The following is a 16,408-nucleotide window of genomic DNA, read 5'->3' on the forward strand; positions in this document are numbered from 1 at the left end:
GCAGCACCCCAAGATGGCATCACCACAGAGCTCCCTCCCAGCCCCCATATCATGGGGAAAGTGAGGCTATTCCTACCAGGGGGCATGTCCCAAACCGTGAGCCCAGGACCATTCCAGCTGCCACTGCCATATCCAGTACCCTCCCTCCCCAGGGGGCACAGCTCCTGCCTTGGCCCTGCCCAATCCCCACATGTGCCCCCGCCACTGCCTGGACGCTAGTAAATCCACCCCACCCAGGCATTCAGCCCCATCGTGATGTTCGGTGAAATGGTAAGTACAGAGAAAGAAAGTGAAGCTCTGCCAAAATGGGTATGATGCTTTTTAATAGGAGAAAACAGAGAGGCAACCAGGTATGGCAGGGGGAGGGTCTCCAGGCCTGGGAGGGAATGGGAGCAACACCCCTCAACCCAGGGGCTCGGCTAGTGCTACGCAGAACCAAGAGAGCACAGCTCAAGGGAACAGGGACCACCTGTGGGTTAGGCTAGCACACACGTCTCCCACTGGCTACAACACAGCTCTCACCTTACACCCAGCCCACTGCTGCTAGCTTGTGGTGGGAGCCACAGTATGCCCTGGGGGACGGCTGGCACCAGCATCTCTGCACTGCAGAATGCCCAACACACGAAGCCACCTCCATTAGAGTTCACCTGGAGGAGGTGGAGCAGGAGACAGAGCCCCCCACAGTCTCTATGCTTAGCAGTAGCCTGGAAATCATCTCAGCCCTGTACAGGGGAGAGAAGGCCCAGTCCTGGCCCGTGATAAGAGAGCACACCACTCAAACCCAGCTCCCAGAAAAGCTGGGTGCTGGAGCCACTCCTTCCCAGCTGGAGCTCAGAGCTGCTCTGGGCTAGGAGCAGGAAGGGGCAGTACAGGCATAAGAAGCCACCTTGCCCCACACAGGCCAAGGCAATTTCAGGACCCTGGTGGAACCTCCTTGTGGCAGAGTCTTGTCCTGAGATGGCAGCAGGAGAGCCATAAGGCCAGCTCATTTCTCTAGCTCGAAGTTAAAAGTGTAGGCGCCAGGACAGAAGTTCATCTCTGGGACTGTGTGCATATGGAGCTGCACAAGGCCGGGGAGGCAGGGCCCAGAGGTGGGTAAGCAGATGTGAACCCTCAGGGCTCAGGCAGGGATGTTGGTGACTAAAGGCCTGAGTGGTCTACTAGCCTGAGCTGCTGTCTCACCTCCAAGTCCCCCTGGTAAGGGAGCTGCTCCCATCTGTCAAAGCAACACTAAGGCCCACGGAGAGCAGGGGGACATGGGAGCTGCCTTTCTGAAAGAAGGGCCTTCCCCAGAACCTCCTGGCACACGCAAACAGGAAGGGTGCTGCAGGCTCACCAGACCCCTTTATATCCTGGCAGCTCCTCATCTCCGAACCTGTGAGCCAGGGCTCACAGTGTACCTGTCCATGGAGCTCTGGGTGCACAGGAAAAGCAACAGGACACGGAGCCACTCCGAGCAGCAATCCCACACACCAAGGCTAGCAGTGCAGGTAGGCCTCCACATAGCAACATACCCTGAAAGCAGCCGAGCAGCAAGCTCCACTGACAAGAGGTGGCCACATGTCATCTGTCAATCTCTAGAGATCTGCCCCTTAAACACGAGCAGCAGCATCTCTTCTCTGGGTGAGCCTCCAGCCAGCCCTCAGCCAGCCCTGGGAGAGCACTAACCCTGCACCATCTGGGCAGGTGGCACTGCAACCTCCAGAACCTCACCTGCACACGGAGGACGGGGGACACAACAGTACCCTGGGGAGCTCTGCACAGCAGTGGCCTCAGCCTAGGTGACAAGGTAGCCAGGTGCAGAAGCCCTCCGGAGCAAGCCCAGTCACCCCAGTCAGGGGCCACAACGGAGTCAACAGAACTGTATGGGCAATGGCATCACAGGCAACTAACAGACCTAATGGACTCAGCACTGTCACCTGACCTTCATCCATGGCTGGATCATCTCAAGGCCCTGCACAGCGCTAGGACAGATGAGCAGGGATGGAAAAGTTGCAGCAGGCCTGGCCTCCAGGCAATGCCAAGGCTGCCTCACCACCACCTTTTCCATCACCTAGCTCCCAAGGCTGCTTCCAGGCAGGATGACATTCAGCACAGCCACCAGTGTCAAGGGTTGGCACCAGCCCTCCTTTCGGGAGACATTAACAAGCTCCAACAAGAGCTCCAAGCCCTACGTTTGATTTAGTCATCCACAAAAGGCCTCAGCTGGAGCCAAAAAGGCTCTCCCTCCTCCACAGCTAACTCCTCACTGCTCAGAACTGGCACCCCGCTGGCACCCCCCACTGGAGGAGACCCCACGAATGCTATCGGGTGCTAGAAATTTTGCCTTGACAACTATCATGTCACTCCCTCCTCTTTCCCAGAGGCCTTGTCTAACCCAGGCTATCTGCACGGCCAGCTGACCTGGAACTGAGCATCGATGCAGTGGCTTACAATAAATGCTGGTATCAACCCAGCAGGCTCCTGGCAGCATGGCCCAGGGGCCACCACCCTGCTTAGGTGGAGCAGTGGGTGCAGGCAGCACAGAGCACCCAAGGGGCGAGCTAGCTCAGAGCAGCAATGGAACTGCCACCATGATTCTTTACAGCTTGTGTGCTAGTCTCGGCAGTCCTGCCGCCCTGCAGCACCCCCTGCCCAGCATGGTGCTCTGCTTCTCAAGGGGCCCTCAGCATCCGACATGGACTACACTGGGAGGTGAAGAGATTGCAGCTTGGGGCACACAAAGGCCAAGAGAGAGACCTCTAGACTAGATTGCACTGTGCAGGATAGAAGCTGGGACAGCTCCCAGAAACAGGGTGGGATCTCAGAGGGGCCGAGCACCTGCTGCGTTCAGAGTTAGTTACTCAAGCCCTCAAACTCCAGCCTGGCCATCTAGACAACTACTCTGCCAATCCTGACTGCCGGCTCCCAGTCCAGGGTCTGCGCACAGACGAGAGACCTGAGAGAGGCCTCCTTGCTGCATTTGCACAGGGAGAGGGGTGAGAGAGGTGTGCTGGGGGCTCCTGCATCTTGCCTGCTGCCTAAGAAGGGACACCTGCTCCGTATGTCTGTTTAGCTCAGTCCATCTCAGGAGTGCACCTCCCTCTCTCTCACAGCTGCTGGGGTCAATTCCCATTCGCCAGGGAGCCAGGGCTGCTACCCCGAGGAAGGCAGCCTGGCTCCCAAGGCCCTGTGCTCTCTGGGGCTCTAGATGCTGGCATGGTTTGCGTTGCCCTCACTCAGAGCTGGACTGGAAGGACCAGGGTGCCGGGGAGAACTCTAGGTCCCATTCTGGCTCCAGTAGCACACTGCAGAAGGTTCTCTGGGGAGATGATGGAGGCAGCAGACTGCAGCCTCTTCCCAGTCCTGTCTGCCTCTCCTCTCAGGTTCTCTTTCTCCTGATCAGCCTTATGGGCTACCCCAGGAGTGAGCTGGGCTTTCGTGGCCCTTTGGGGCTGGAAGCTAAGTCTCTGGCACAGAAACACGCTGTCATTCCGCCATCTTCCTCTGTCCAGAGTGTCCTAGGGAGAGCACTACAAGCAAACAGAAAACATGCAGGCACAGCGAGACACATAGCGGCCTCCCCCCTGCCAGAGCACAGCCCTCCTTCCCACACAGGCACAAGAGAGCAATTGCAGCACCCCCACCTCTGCCATGCCCCTGCCCAGCTGCAGCACCCTGCCTCCTTCCCTGTGCCTATGCCCTGCCCCAGCTGCCCCCCTGCTGGCTGTGACCAGCTGCAGCACCCGCTGCTCCAGAGGGGTTACAGAAAGCAGAGACTCCCCTCCTGCCCCTAGGGAAGAGAAGAGACTCCAGCTCCCAGGACAGGACCTTCCCTACCCCCGGCATACAAGCTGAGCCACTGGGCTGTCTCTACTGTCAGAGACTGTGCTGATCTGACCTCTTGCTCTCACCTTGCTCATCTCCTCTCTCTCCTCCGCGTGCATCCAGATCGGCTTGTGCTCATCTGTGGGGCAAACACAACAGAGTGCTGTTCACAACCTCGCTCCGGAGCTCCGCCCTGCCACACGCTGCAGCACCACACCCCACCTAGAAACCAGCCAGGATCCCGGGGGCACTGGCTTCAGAACGCACCTCTCCGGCTCTCTCCACAGGACCCTGCCTGTGGGGCCCTCCCCAACTGCAGCAGGGGCTGCATCCCTGCTCGTGGGCTGCTAATCCCTTGCTGGTTCCATAGTCACTGACCTGCTCTCCACACATAAATGACCTTCCTCTTAGCCCTGGGGAAAGCCTCCAGCCGCTCTGGGGCTCCTCTTATCCTGTATGGTTGAGGGAGAGCGGCGCCATGCGCAGGGATGGCAGCGCAAGGACAGCTGTTAGCCACAATGTACAGCGTCACTGAGCTCTGTAAGGTCTTTGGTTAGATCCCATGGTGCCAGCCCTGCAGGAGGAATGGGGGCCCTCTCCCTTCCCAGTCAGGTGGCTGAGAGCATTGAACTGCATGGAGACAAGCCCAGGCAGCGTGCAGAGCACAACAGGCTTTGCAGGGACTCGCCCTGCTAGCAGAGGGGACATTGCATAGAGCCAGTTCCACAACTGGAATGGGGAACAACTCCTCAGAGAGCTATGGCCAGGCTCCCCACTTCCCCCCCACCCTTTCCAGCTGTACATACCATCCACAGAGCCAAACTCCTTCACATGGGCACGGGTGAGGATCTCCTTGTACAGCACCTCAGCATCCTTGTATTTGCCTTGTTTCAGGTAGCAGGAGGCCTGCAGCCAATAGAGAGAGTTTTTCAAGCCCCACTGGGCCACGTGAGACCATGAATACCCCCTAGTCAGCTCTCCCAGGCCCCCCAGTCAGCTCCCCCAGCTCCTCCCTCACTGACCCAGATGCCACCCTATGCCCCCCAGACAGCCCCCACTCCTTGCAGACGCACCAAGTTGTTCTTGGTCTTGGCCACGTTGGGGTCGTCATGGCCCAGGCGGCTCTCGTAGATCTCCAGTGCCCGGCGGTAGTAGTACTCCACCTCCTCGTACTTGCCCTGGTTCTGGCACAGTAGTGCCAGGTTGTTCAGCTGCTTGGCCACGTCTGGATGGTCTTTGCCTAGAACCTGGAGAAGCCAGAGAAGGGAGGCCTCAGACAACAGCCCCTTCAAGATCACTGCAGGCCCCATGGGGACACCATGGCTGCTCCTCCTTGGACTCCTGGGAACGCCCTACTCTGCTGAGGGACACTCTAGCATGCCAGCCCTTGCCCAGCACTCCCTGAAGCTAAAAGGCAGGGAACAAGTAGACTCCAGCTGGTCCCTCAGTCGGCATGGCCTGTAGCGACATGGTGGCCAAATGCCAGGGAGATTCAGAGAGATGATTCATTGGCAGTGAATGGAGATGGAGACCCTGGCACTACAAAACAAAGCTGGAGACCGGAGGAGAGCAGGTGGTAGAGGTCAGTGCACTGGGGGCAGGGGGAAACTACAGGGACCTGCTGGATGTTTTTCAGGGCACTGGGGACTCAGACTTTAAGGCCAGAAGAGACCATCATGCCTGATCTCCTGCACATTGCAGGCCACAAAACCTCACCTGCCCACTGCTGTAATAGACCCATAACCTCTGGCTGAGATACTGAAGTCCTCAAATCATGAACTCATCTCCCCACCCTCCCACCCCAGGCAGACTGCTAGGAGGAGTTGCGGGAGGGCGATGCTGGTACCTTCTCCCAGATCTCAGGGATGGGGAGCAGCCCATCAGGAGGGGTGAGGGTGTATACGTGCACTCAGGGAGGGCTCAGGCTGGTACCTTCTCGCGGATCTCCAGGGCTCGCTTGCACAGTGGCTCTGCCTCCTTGTACTTTCCTCTCTTGCCGTAAAGAACAGCCAGATTGTTGAGGGTCGCTGCCACCTACAGGAAAAGCCCCACCCCACTGAAGTGAGAAGGAACCAGAAGGAATGTGCTGGGGGAGAGGAGGAGGTGGGGAGCAAGGCCATCCTGGTCCCTTTGCACTCACCATTATAGCCGCTGGGGCGAAGCACAGCAGCAGCTTGGCAGCACACAGCAACTCTGCCCAGCTAACCGGGCCAGGGAGAAGCAGCCTGTACCCAGCTGCAGGTGCCAGGTGCATTAGGGAAGCAGCACAGAGTTATCCACGATGCCCAGGGTAAAACCCAAACTCCTCCCAAAAGTGCTGGAGTCAGGACTGGGACTGCATGTGCCCTCACCTGATCCCCCAGCATGGTATAGCGGGGCAGAATGCCAAGGGGTGCTCCATGGCCAGTGCCTGAGCCCCATTCCCTGCCACCCGGGGCTTTTCGTGGCAGCCTGCTGTGCAATCAGTGAGCAGCCCAGCCAGGTGTATCACGGAGAATGGGGGGGAACGTGACATGCTTCTTGCCTACCTGGCCCCCACTCCCCAGCTAGCAGAGGACATGTGCCTCCAGGGCCAGGGCAGCAGATACTCACTGCAGGGTGGTCTTTCCCCAGCGTCTTCTCACGAATGGAGAGTGCGTCGTTCAGCAGGTGGGCTGCCTCTTTGTATTTATTCTGATCCCTGCAGTACAAAGTCAGTGAGTCACGGTGCAGGTTTAAAGTGCTGGGACTCTGAGCACATGGCGCCTGGAACAACAGTCCCCCCAGCAATCCTGCAGCCTTTTCCAATTCCCAATTAGTCTCAACAACCACAGCTGTACCCCCATTCCAGCCTGCCCTCTCCCATCCCTCCCCATGCCCTACAGCTTTCCCCAAATCCCAGCCCTTCCACAGCTTTCTGCAAAGCCCACCCCAGGCTAACGGGGCCTGGGCTTCATGGCCATCACCTGACCCAAAGCAGTTTCCAAATGGAGACTCTGCCAGATGCAGGAGGCCCACATCTGCCAGACTCCTGCACTGGTAGATGGAGAAGAAGTGGCAGGGCTCTGCTCCCCATCCCAACGCTCACCTGTACACCAGTGCCAGGATGTTGAGCATGGTGGCCACATCGGGGTGGTCGTGGCCTGATGTCTTCTCCAGGTCCTCCAGTGCCTGCTTGCAGAGTGGCACAGCTACCTCGTAGCGCCCCTGTGAGGCGTACTGGATCACCAGGTTGTGGAGGGTGCGTAGGCGTGCTGGGATCTCGTAGCCACCCTGCTGGGCAGCTGCCGCCGCACTGCTGTGCTGGTGGGGCACTGCCAACACACACACGAGTAACCAGGCTGGTGGTGGACACCAGGCACAGGCCGCACACCGCTTGGGCTCACAGCACCAGCCAGGCTGGGCTACCCACTCACCTCAAGCCAGCCAGGGCTCTTACTACAGGCCCCAGCAGACAGACCACAGAGAAGGTGGGAGGATGGGGATGGGGGGACTGGAACCACTTACTTCCTGGGCCATGATCCTCTTCTTCATTCGGGAACAGATCATCCAGAGAGTCCTTTGTGGAGTCCCCTTCCTTCTCCTCCTGGCAGGGGGAGGGGAAGAACCATCAGTGTAAAGTGCCAGCACCCCAGTAAGATAGCTCCCCACCTCACCCTGTGCAGGGTCCAGCCCCCACTGAGGTCAGGCAGCTCAGTCCCCCCATGGTCAGTGAGCCCACCCCCCGACCTCAAGTCTCACTCCCGGTCCTGGCAGCAGGGTCCCACCTCACAGCTGGCTCCTTAGCAGACAGACCCTGGTTCAGGCAGGCGAAAGCGCACTCCCCTTTTGGGGCTAGAGGAGTCCTGAGGGGCAGGACTGTGACACGCTGCCAGATGTCCAGAGCGCAAGCCATGGATGCTGGGCACTCCTGGAGGGCCCGTCCATCCCGTGGCTCAGCCCTGTGGGATGGCTCTGGGAGTCAGAGCACCCTGCAGCAATGACTTTTACCGATGGCGAGACGTCCTCGTCATATTTCTTCAGCTGGTTCATGAACTCCAGGTGCTTCTTCTCCTCCTCCAGCTGGGCCACCGTCTGCTCACTGCGCTGCAGCTTCTGCTGGGTGTTGGCCAGCTCATCTCGCAGCCACTGGTTCTCCTGGCACAGTCTCCGCACCTGGGCGCGCAGCTTCTGCTTCTCCGACTCCACTGCATTCAAGTGGCTGGACAGAGCCATCATCACCTGGGCCAAGAGAGCCAACGGCAACATCAGTAGTCCAGCAGGAGAACCAGCACAGCCTCCCCCCAGGGCAGCCCCACTACGCTGCACCCTGGCCCCATCTGCCTCTCCAGACAGAGATTAGTCATTGCCAAGCTCAGATCTGGCAGTGGATTCTGCAGCCCCTGGGGATGGCAGGGTACTGTCTGCCCTCCTATGCCAGACCCCTGGGTCACCCCTACCATGTCCTTGCTACCATGCCTCCCCGTCACTCACCTGAGCCTCCCCAAGACCCAGCTCAATCATCTCCACGGACTTGCGGAGCAGATTGGATTTCTCATGCACCAGGTTGGCCTCCTCATCCTTTTTCAGACACTTGATGGTCTCCAGCAGGCTGTGCAGGATGGAGTTGTGCTCGTTCTTGAGGGCCTCCAGCCCCTGCATCACCAGCTTGGTGTTGCAGATGATCTCCTCCTGGCTCAGCTTGTCCAGCTTCTCCTCCCTTGGGTACACCATTGTGGACATAGTCCTTCACCTACACGCCTGCCTAGCAATGAGAGAAGAGCAGAGCCTTGGTGAGTGTCAGAGCCTGGCCCAGGGGAGCTACAAGGGTGCAAGATCCTAAGAGAGAAGCTGCATAGAGCCCCACGCCCACAGACAAGTCAGAGGGGATGCCAGGGACCAGGCATCAGACGCTTTTGATTACCCCTCTCTGCAAGTCCTCTCCTCTCTTCACCCCGTCTCCTTCAAGGATGGGAGAGCTTTGTGGGCCTATCCCCTTCTAAGAGGAGTGGGACATGGAGTGCTGTCTGTCACCTGCAGGAACTGCGTGTGTGGGCAGGAGACAGAGAGCCAGCATCAGAACTGACGCTCTCCTCTACGCCCCCACACCTTTGGCAGCTAAGAAAGCTGATTTAGCTGCCCTTTCAGAGCGGAGTTAAGTAACTGGCAGCTGGGATTGTGGTGAACACACCTCCAGTCCAGAGGTCACTGAGAGGGAGCCAGTGGGAACGAATGCAAAGAGGCATGAGGCACCTTGGCTGAGTAAGAAGAAAGGACAAAGGGAGGATAGAAAGAATCCAACCCAAAGTCTGTTGCTTCCTCAGCAGTGAATCCCCTAAGAAAGCACCTGCCTCAGGGCTGGGAGGCACTGACCTCGGCCAACCTAAAGGGCTCACCACCCCCAGAACAAAGACATGCATTGGGCTGAGTCAGGGGAAAGGAGTACAGCGTGACCAACAGGATTTAGCACAAGCAAGGAGGGAAGACACTGACAGGTTACTGAAGGCTGTTCCACACAGGGAAGTTTACTGCGTTCCAACAGCGATATAACAGTACCACAACAGCTATGCTATGGAACTCCCCAGGGAGGCTCTTCTCTGGAATGACAGTAGCCTTTTTTCTGGGTAATTTGCTTTGCTGCCAGCCAAGGGACTGTTCCCAGCACAGCATTAAGAGTCAGGGCTCCTGTGCACAAGCCGCTCCATGCCCCTGCCCATGCCTCATTCTCTATGTCCAGTGGGAGAATAAGAGCCCACCAACCTTTGCAGGGGAACTGTGAGAGTTACTGTTTTTATAGTGTGCCATTGTTACTTCTGGAGCCCTGCACAGGAGCCGTCCGTGCTGTTCCTGGGGCAACGGGGACAGCATGCACTCTGCAGCCCTGAGCGTGAACGGACTATGTTCAGGGAAAGCACTGTCACATTTGACAACTGCAGTCCAGAGAGAGCAACACACACTGTGCAAACAGAACTCCTGTGCCCTGGCTGTCCCTCCCTGGCAGACCCATAGGGTCTGGTCTCCAGCCCCCCCCTCCATCCACTACTGCTTTAGGTGGTGTCTGGTACCCCCTCTCCAAGGTACATGGTAGAGACATACCCCCCAAAGATCTGCCCCTTCACACTCCAGCCTGACTATCCCCACTGCCTCCCCCATGCCAGACAAATGCCCTGGCTCCAGGCTCTGAACCCACTGCCCCAGGCACATCCAATTCTTACCTCACTCAGTGTCCCTACCTAGGGCTGGATTAGGTGCATGGACCTAGTGCCAGTGCTGGGGCATGCAGCAGCAACTGGTGGAGTCTGCCCACCAGCATTGCCCTCTGCAGGCATGGAGAGATACCAAGCAGACAGCGCAATCTGGGCTCATATGACCCACTGGAAGGAAGGTGGCAGGTGGCCAGGGTATTACGCCAGCCAGAAGAGGGAGGGGAGAAGGGAGGGTGCTGGCAGCAGATTTGCCTTTGTTCTGCTGTTAGGACCCACCTTTGTGTGTTATGGGCACTTTGCTCAGCAACAGTCTCCTGCCTGTGTTTACAGCATAACTAGAAATCCCACTCCAGGTGCGGCATGAGGGACGTCAGAACAAATGGAGTCTCTACAGAACTCCCGCTCCAGCAGGCACATTCCCCTCTCAGCTCTCAGGGAGGCAGCTGCTCAAGATAGCCCCGACTGCCCAGCCCTCCAGTTCCTTGTGGTGGGGTGGGGTGCCCCAGAGGAGAGGTGGTCTGGGCAGCTGCAGGGACACAGCCCCAGGGACACTAGTTGCACACTGAACTTGGAGAGGATCGCCCACCCACAGTGAGACAGTAAGTGGAAGGGGAGAGAGGAGACTGGCAGTCAGTGACCTAGTGAGATAGAGGGAGGCTGCCTATAATACAATCTGCCTGCCCCCCGGGAGTCCTGGTTGGGAGCTGGGGCCAGGAGAGGGGCTGGGCCGTGGCCAAGAGTTGGGGGGCCAGGAATGGGGCTATGGGCTGAGGCTGGGGGCAGGGCCAGACAGGGTGGTACTCTCTCTCTGCCCCCTGGGGTGGGGGGCTGCCCAGGCCCCACCACACTCCCCAGAACATTCTCTGCAAATTCCTTCCCGAACATGCCCCACAGTTTGGGGCTCACTAGTCTATACTGAAGCGCTTTAGCTGTAGCATGTTAAATGTAGACCAGCCCTCAGACTCTGCAGCTTGGGAGGCAGCTCAGGAGAGTCATTGAGATTTCCAGCTCAGGGGAAAGACAGTCAATGAAACACGGGCTGCCTGAAGGAATAAAACAGAGATGGGCCTGCTGCTGCAGGAGCCCAGAGGAAGAAGTGTCCATCCCCCCCCCCCAGCCCCGCCAATCTGAAGAAGGCACCCTGAGAAAGGGGCACCCCAAGCACAAGAATGGCAGGACAGTGCCACCTGAAGATGGCTTGGCCTTTCTCTCCCAGGCCCTGTCTCCGCTAAAGCCATGTTAGCCACAGCCTTGCGCCTAAGTCACTCAGGTGGAGTTATAGTTTCTGGCACAAAACACAGGACTTCAGCCCAGGCTCAGACACTGGGAAAGCAGGAAATGTGAATCACAGACCCCAGTGTGGGAGTGAGAAGAATGCCCCTTCCCCCCAAAGGCTTCTCAGGGTGGTGGTGTAATCCTGGCCATTGGAGGTATTTAAGAACAGGTTGGACAGATGTCAGGGATGGTCTAGGTTTACTTGGTCAGGCCACAGTGCTCTCAGAGGGCTGGACTTGATGACCTCTCAAGGTCCCTTCTGTTGTCGGTAGCTACCAGTGTGGTGCTCCGTTCTTGTTCGATGATGATAACAGTCAGCTGCGTGCATGTTCCCTCTGTGTGCTGCCCCAGCTCTGCGCAGATAGCTAACACAGCAGACCCCGAGAGAACCCCCAAAAACCACAGACTCTAGTAAGGTACAAAGGAACCTGAGCCAGGTTTATTGTCAAATGAAACACAGTAATAGTTCCCTATAGACTCTACAGGGTATACTACGAATTTGTGCTCCCTGGCAATGGACACAGCTCAGTCAGTGGCGGGACACTCCACTGCCCCCTAGGCTGGTCAAAGATATGCGCTCCGGGACCTACTTTTATACCGTTCCAGGACCGATTACTCACCATAGTTCAAACGAATCTATCCATCACGTTGCCCTTTTGACCCTGTCTTTAAGATGCACCTGCCTGTTCCCTGTTATGTCTACGGAGTGTCTTGCCGCCGCCTTGGCACAAGTTTCTCTCATTCGCCCTGATGTGTGTGTGTGCACGTGCCTCTAACAACCTTTTCCTGACAATTTCTGTGAGTGGGCCCTGGATCTGGCTCACAGCCCAGCTTTGCTTATCACTGCCTGGAGGTACTGTGGTTCAGGCTTTACTTTAGTTCAGGCTTCAGGCCTCAGACTGGGCCTCTGATACAAGAATTTATGTTTCAGGGCCTCCGCTTACTACACCTTCCAATCCTATATTTCACTCCTGGGGGAATTCTGCGCCACTGTAAATGCACAGAATTTATGTCCCCAGCAGATTTCTTTGTTCCCCCACAGAAAAATGACTTTCTGATGGGGAAGCCACAAGAGCGGTCATGAGACCCTCCCCAGCAATATGTTTCGGGTGCCCAGGCAGCCACCAGAGAGGTAAATCACTGTAGGGCAAGGGGTGGGACTGGGGAAGACCTGGCTAGTGGCTCCTACCCTGAACCAAGCTCAGCTGCTAGTCCCAGCTGGGGAGGATGGGACTTCTTCTTCCCCTGCACAGCCCGCTAGTAAGAGTCAGACCCACCCCCAGATTTCTCCCGCAGCTGTAGGAAGCGCGGCAAACTCCCTCCCCTACTTCCTGAACCCATCACTCCTCAGCTGCAGGGGGTGGGATCCTTGTACAGGGAGCTGCTCCCTCATCCACCCAATCCCAGTGCATCCAGACCCCTTCATGCCCAGACCCTCCCACCAAGCCTCACCCCCCCGATGAGCCCCACTCTCCCAGCATCTGGACCCCGCATTGAGCCCCCCACACCCTCTGCTGAGCTCTGTCCCCCCCACACACACTCAGACCCCTCCCCCCTTCACCTGGATCCCCCTGCAGAGTCCCATTACCATTCCACCTAGAACCCCCGCAATAAGCCCCTGTGTATCCAGATTCCCCCAACACTTGGACTCCCCACTGAGCCACCTGCACCCAGATCGCCCCACACAGAACCTTGCACAACCCACACCTGGATTCCCTCCACACTAAGCCCCTCCACACTTTGATCCTGCCTTGCTGAGCCTGCCTGCCCACACCTGGAATGAAGGGGCAAGGCCCTAGGGTGTTTCTGGGCCAGGCCTGGTCCCTGCGCTGTGTCAGAGTTGGATACAGCCTCACCACTGAATCTGTATCCCAAGGGGGAGCTGCACAGTGATCTCCCACCTCTGTGCAGCCAGTGGCCTGTGGTCCCCAATGCCATGCTGAAGCCTCCACATTTATTTGACAAATAAAATGGGCAGAATTTTTATTTTTTTTAGCAGAATTTTTAATTTTTTGGCACAGAATGCCCTGCTCTCAGAAGTAATATTTATATGATTTAAGTGCTAAGTGGGAGCCTCAGCTGGTGAGTCAAATGGAGTTCACAACCCAAGGGAGTAAAACAGACCATTTGCGTGTTCCTTAAAGAGCCCCCCTTGGGAGAGCAAAGAACAGCCACCCCTACTACTAGACTGGCTGCTGGACTGCAGGCTCTGTTAAAGGGAGCAGCTTCTGAGAGGAGTCTCTGGATCCAAGCTTCCCCTGCTCCCTGCATGAGCAGATCAGCCTGTCTTTGCTAGATAAACTGAGGCAAAGGGAACCAAAAATATGAGTCCCCCTTTTGGATCCTGAAAGGGCTATACCATCCAGAACTGAGCATTTCCTAGTTTCCTACCTTGAGGAGACTTGAGCCAGAGCCGACGCCAGTCTGGGGTCGTGCAATGCCAGCTCTGAGCACAACAACCTCCCAGTAATGTACAGCCCAGTAATGTTTTCTGCTATACAGCATGTGAGCGAGCCTGGCTGGCTGGGGCCCTGCCACTGGCCGGGTTTACTCTCTCTGGCTGGGATAGCGAGTCTTTGCCAACAATATTGGACGTTGCTCCGAGTCTCAGGGAGCTTGGCCCAGGGATCGCCCCTGCCCACGGTGCTCCAGAAACAGCCCCACTGCAAAGGCCTGTGCACACACTGGCTATTGGAGCCACCATCTCAGCAGAGGAAAGTGCCTGGTCACTGCTGGCCATTAGTATGTGTTACCCCAGGCACCACCCTGGACCCAGACCCCCACTCCCCTGGGGTGCAGTGATAAACGAATGGGGAGCGACACAAGGGATGGTGGCTCAGGGAGGGCAGTGCTGTGACCCGGGGAAATGGCTGCTCCAGGCACCTTTTGATTGATCCTATGCTCAATTAAGAACAAAAACAGTCACACAAAGCACACTCAAGCCCACAATGTGAGTGCACACCCAGACATACAGTTGCAACAGGAGTTAGTGGGAAGGCGAAATCTCTTCCCAGCCTTCAAAGGCTTTTCACACCCTAAATGAGCCTCTCCATAGACACCTTATAAATAAGGGCAGTGCACTCTTATCTCCAGGCTCCCCACACTACTTTGTCCACAGTCCTCTGCTCTGCAAGACTCCTGCTTCTGACTCCTAGCAGAGTTCCAACCCTCCCAACTAACCCAGTCCCCCCAACTCAGTTCTAGGGGTTCCATGCATGCCCTCCCACACAGACCTGGGAAAGCTATGCCCCCACGCCCCTCCAAACCCCTCACTTCTCCTTATCCAGCTCCAGTGATTACAATTATCCCAGTTTACAGAGACGCAATATAGGCAGAGAGAGGTTACGGATAAAGCTAGTGACCACCTCCCAATATTCTGGCTTAAGTGGCTTGCCCAACATAGCATGGGAAGTCTGTGTTACAGCAAGAGAGATCCCAGCTTCCCTGGATCCCAGTTTAGTGGCCTAACTACAGGATCATTGCTTCTCTTCCTGCAGCTTCCTACCTCCTCCGCTACCCAGGAAGTCTACCACATGCAAACTAATTGCTAGGCTAGTCCAGCTGGTAGAAGTGGTGTGGCAGAGCACCCCTATTGCAATGACAGCACAGCCAAGCACACAGATTTGGCCTACTCTTTCTGAGAGGCAGCAGCATGTGATGGTTCTGCAATACGGCTGCTAGTCCTGGCTCAGCCAGAAGCGGCCTTGAGGAGTCTCTGCTGTCCCCATTTGTGGCACAGGCTAAATGATACTTCGAGTAAGTAAGCGTATGTTGTGTGTTCCACTGTAGGGGCTGGCCCACATAAGAACGTACTACTGCTACGAGGTAAAGGCATTACTCCTTTAGCTCAGGTGGTGGAGCCTCCCACCCCCATGGGGCTGGAGGTCCTGGGGGAGGTCACATCCCTGACAAGAAACAATCCCCTCTCTTCTGTGTTGCTGTTTAGCATGGGTGGTGTAGCCTAATCTATGAATTGTATATTAATTATATTGATTACTTAAGAAGTCCCAGTTATCACTCTGAGGTTTGACAGGTTCTTGACCCTAGATCAGGCCCAATATTATTAAAGTTACTGTTTATTTGGGAACCCTGATGTGCCCTCAACCTTCACACTTTATTACAAATACAGAAGCGTTCCTAGTTTATTACTACATTTAGCAAAATCACAAACACTCTAACCCAGCAAGGTAGATAGCAATAATACAGAGCGTACATCTGTACACCCATACACTCACACCATCCCTAGCAGGGCACAAAATGTTCTGAAATGTTAACCATTATCTTCCTCATCACCATCACCAGTGGCCATCATTCTGGCACCTCCCAAGGGCTACATCTGTTACTCCTCCAGCTCACAGGCTGGGATACAACTTGTGTAATATGTTATGCTGACACCACTATGTCTAATGTATATTCAGTAGGGGTTTCTCCCCTCTTTCTTATTTATATTTAATTATCCTACTAATGTTGGGGTGCCATTCCCCTATAGTTTAGTATATTATTTATCTCAACTTATCATATGCATCATTACCATGGCACTCTTGTGGTCAGACATCTGAAGATGTTCCCATCCTATTGAAAAGCTGGTGTTAGCTCATGTTCCTGTGGTTGGCTGATGTCATTATGGACAAACTTTCCCCTTAAACACTCTATTACCAGTTCCCCAAAACTTAGGGGTTAGGCCATTTATCCGTGCCAAAGTTCATAGACCTCAAGCCTTATGCTAACTGCTGAAGCCAACATCTTACAGGATATAGGCCTGTAGGTTCCCTGCATTATTGCTGAATAAAATAAATGCTAAAACTAGCTCTATGGGCTACAACGAGGAGCTGGAGCCGAAGCTCTGCCAGGATGGCTAGCAGCATGCCACCTCCTTGAAGTTTTCAAAGGCAAATCAAACTTTTTTGTGTTTCTGTGTTAACCTGATGCTTGGCACCCTGTGCTCAGTCGGTGAGGGGTGGCCAGAGATACATGCCATGGGTCTCCTGCACCTCCTTTTCTCCTAGGTGTGGGCAAAAAGCATCGCAAGACATTTGCGACTTAGAGCAGCCTAAAGTTTACAGTCTCAGGCACCTTTTGTTCAAATGACTTCAGATTTTCTCCCTGCTCCCACCCCAGCCCTTGAGCTGAAAAGTCAATTTCCAGGCCTACACGCTGTTTAA

At 55.9% G+C, this 16,408-nt stretch overlaps 1 protein-coding gene across 8 annotated transcripts in view; it reads right to left on the bottom strand.

Moving 5' to 3' along the window:
* KLC4 (kinesin light chain 4) overlaps positions 1-16,408 on the bottom strand; it is a 49,537-nt gene that overhangs the window by 22,653 nt on the left and 10,476 nt on the right. For 6 of the 8 annotated variants that reach the window (XM_074949776.1, XM_074949781.1, XM_074949780.1 and 3 more), the window contains exons 2-10: positions 8,260-8,530; positions 7,777-8,007; positions 7,294-7,372; positions 6,875-7,100; positions 6,400-6,487; positions 5,740-5,841; positions 4,881-5,054; positions 4,614-4,713; positions 3,894-3,946 (exon numbers count right to left, since the gene is read on the bottom strand). In XM_074949776.1, the coding sequence (XP_074805877.1) occupies positions 3,894-3,946; positions 4,614-4,713; positions 4,881-5,054; positions 5,740-5,841; positions 6,400-6,487; positions 6,875-7,100; positions 7,294-7,372; positions 7,777-8,007; positions 8,260-8,508 (1,302 nt within the window). In that variant the 5' untranslated portion in view covers positions 8,509-8,530. Of the gene's footprint in view, positions 1-2,902; positions 3,513-3,893; positions 3,947-4,613; positions 4,714-4,880; positions 5,055-5,739; positions 5,842-6,399; positions 6,488-6,874; positions 7,101-7,293; positions 7,373-7,776; positions 8,008-8,259; positions 8,531-9,980; positions 10,126-16,408 lie in introns of those variants that run through there. The other 2 variants (XM_074949779.1, XM_074949785.1) reach the window with 2 other exon arrangements.

The sequence above is a fragment of the Natator depressus genome, chromosome 3 (genome assembly GCF_965152275.1).
Source record: "Natator depressus isolate rNatDep1 chromosome 3, rNatDep2.hap1, whole genome shotgun sequence".
In the NCBI taxonomy this organism is placed as follows: domain Eukaryota; kingdom Metazoa; phylum Chordata; order Testudines; family Cheloniidae; genus Natator; species Natator depressus.